Below are 2,500 nucleotides of genomic sequence, written 5' to 3'. Positions count from 1 at the left end.
AACACACACACACACACACACACACACACACACACAAATGCTGCCCTTTCTCAGCCCCCCGGGGTGTTACGTCCTTCACATTAAGAGTTAACCAATAGGAGTTAAGAGTTAACCAATAGGAGTTAAAGGACAATGCTTGTTTTTGACAACCTGGACCTTATTTACGACATATTATAAGACGTTTGACTCACCGAGATCACTTTGGTGTTGTTCGGAGGCATGTAGAAGAAATTTAAAATCCAGCGCGAGCCAGTATATCCATGTAATGGCGGTGGTCGGGGCACCGAGAATGCAGTTTCTAAAAATCTATTTTCGCCCGCTAAACGGTTGTTTTCATCAATCTGATTTTATGAATCGACAGTTGTGATTCCCCAAAGCGAGGCCTTGTTGTGGTTTTCAAATACGTGGTCTTTAGCCTCTGTAATATGATCTTTAAACTCCTTTCCCCACTTGCTCCAGCACGCATGCGCACAGACCAGCGCGCAGACTGGCTATTCTCCGGCTACACTCGCGGCTCACATTCTCTACTCTACGATCGGATTGTTGGTGCCTAGAATATTGTGTGCAATATGGCTGAAAATTTGTCAGATTTAGAGGATCTAGAAAATGAATTAGAATATGACGGACGTCCATATCGTTTTGAGCCAGAGTATACGGACGAAGAGCTCCTTGAAAGGAGGGTGAGGAGACGGAGAAAATAGCCGCTCTGCGCGCTGTGCGCATGCGTGCTGGAGCAAGTGGGGAAAGGCGTTTAAAGATATTACATACATAACATATTACAGAGGCTAAAGACCACATATTTGAAAACCACAACAAGGCCTCGCTTTGGGGAATCACAACTGTCAATTCATAAAATCTGATTGATGAAAACAACCGTTTAGCGGCCGAAAATAGATTTTTAGAAACTGCATTCTCGGTGCCCCGACCACCGCCATTACATGGATATACTGGCTCGCGCTGGATTTTAAATTTCTTCTACATGACTCCGAACTACACCAAAGTGATCTTATAATATGTCGTAAATAAGGTCCAGGTTGTCAAAAACGAGCATTGTCCTTTAAGAGTTAACCAATAGTAGTTAAGAGTTAACCAATAAGAGTTAAGAGTTAACCAATGGGAGTTAAGAGTTAACCAATAGGAGTTAAGGGTTTATTGGTATGTACACTGGTACATTAGCTGCACTGCTAGCCCCTGACTAGACAGGTCACACACACACACACACACGCATGTGCGCTGAACGTCTATGGCTAGTGTCAGTCACAGTCGGGTCCTGGGCTCTGGGAGATTGCTTCCTCTCAAGACATCTGTACACGTTCTCATCTCCTCTCTGACCTACATGACCCCTGGAAAAATACACTTTGAAGTTTTTAGTAGCATGTACAGTACTGTATGTAGTACTTCTTTACCAAGACAGTTGTCATAGAAATTGTAGTTTCACCATTTCCTTTGTAATTCACCACCTCCCTCAACCTTTCACATAGCTGTGCTAATACAGGATGACCTCTCCAGGAGGTCGAGAGACCTAGACGTTGTCTGCTCCAGAATAACCATCCTTTGTCCTTTTGTCCCTGCAAGAATTACCGCCTTTTCTCATGTCACGTGTCTGTATTCTCGACCACTGTTGATGACGCCTGCCATTTAATATGACGTGTACAATGGGTTAGCCAATCACATCCTGGAAGCGCCATACCTGTGTATTGCTTGTATATAAGGCCGAGCAAGACCAGGCTGCGGGACTTCACTTGGATAAACCACTCACGTGCCTTGTCCTGAAGTCCTTGCGCTCGTATGTTTTCTCAATAAACCAGACTTAACCTGTTTGAGCGAATCTTGGCAAATCCTTTTTGACTAGATCAGTTAAAAATCCATTACACAGTCATCCTAACTCTCTCTCTCCCTCTCTCTTTCTCCCTCTCTCCCTCTCTCTCCCCCCCCCCCCTCTCTCTCTCTCTCTCCCCCCCCAGGGCTTCTTCAGGAGGAGCATCCAGAAGAACATGGTGTACACCTGCCACCGGGAGAAGAACTGCGTCATCAACAAGGTGACCAGGAACCGGTGTCAGTACTGCCGGCTACAGCGCTGCCTGGAGGTCGGCATGTCCAAGGAGTGTGAGTAGGCTAGGGTTCACTCACTCACTCACTCACTCACTCACTCACTCACTCACTCACTCACTCACTGTCACTCACTCACTCACTCACTCACTCACTCACTCACTCACTCACTCACTCATTCAGTCAGTCAGTCACTCAGTCACTCATTCATTCATTTACTCACTCACTCACTCACTCACTCATTCATTCACTCAGTCACTCATTCATTCATTTACTCACTCACTCTCACTCTCTCTCATTCAAATCAAATCAAATAAGCTTTATTGGCATGAATGGTAATAAACCGTTGTTGCCAAAGCAGAATAATAATACACAATTATGTACATATACATACATATGACATACACATTCATTACATAAAATATGTTACATTTGTCAATGCAATCCAATG

General features: G+C 44.5%; 1 protein-coding gene across 1 annotated transcript in view; it reads left to right on the top strand.

Annotated features, from left to right (window-relative positions):
• The window catches only part of LOC311317682 (retinoic acid receptor alpha-A-like), a 31,046-nt gene that overhangs the window by 20,426 nt on the left and 8,120 nt on the right, over positions 1–2,500 (top strand). Inside the window, 1 exon segment of the mRNA XM_084448769.1 lies at positions 1,965–2,106. Within this exon segment, the coding sequence (XP_084304895.1) occupies positions 1,965–2,106 (142 nt within the window).

Source organism: Borostomias antarcticus (genome assembly GCF_949987555.1).
Source record: "Borostomias antarcticus genome assembly, chromosome: 14".
Classification (NCBI taxonomy): domain Eukaryota; kingdom Metazoa; phylum Chordata; class Actinopteri; order Stomiiformes; family Stomiidae; genus Borostomias; species Borostomias antarcticus.
The sequence above is the reverse complement of the archived record's forward strand: the minus strand, read 5'-3'. Positions and strand labels throughout refer to the sequence as shown.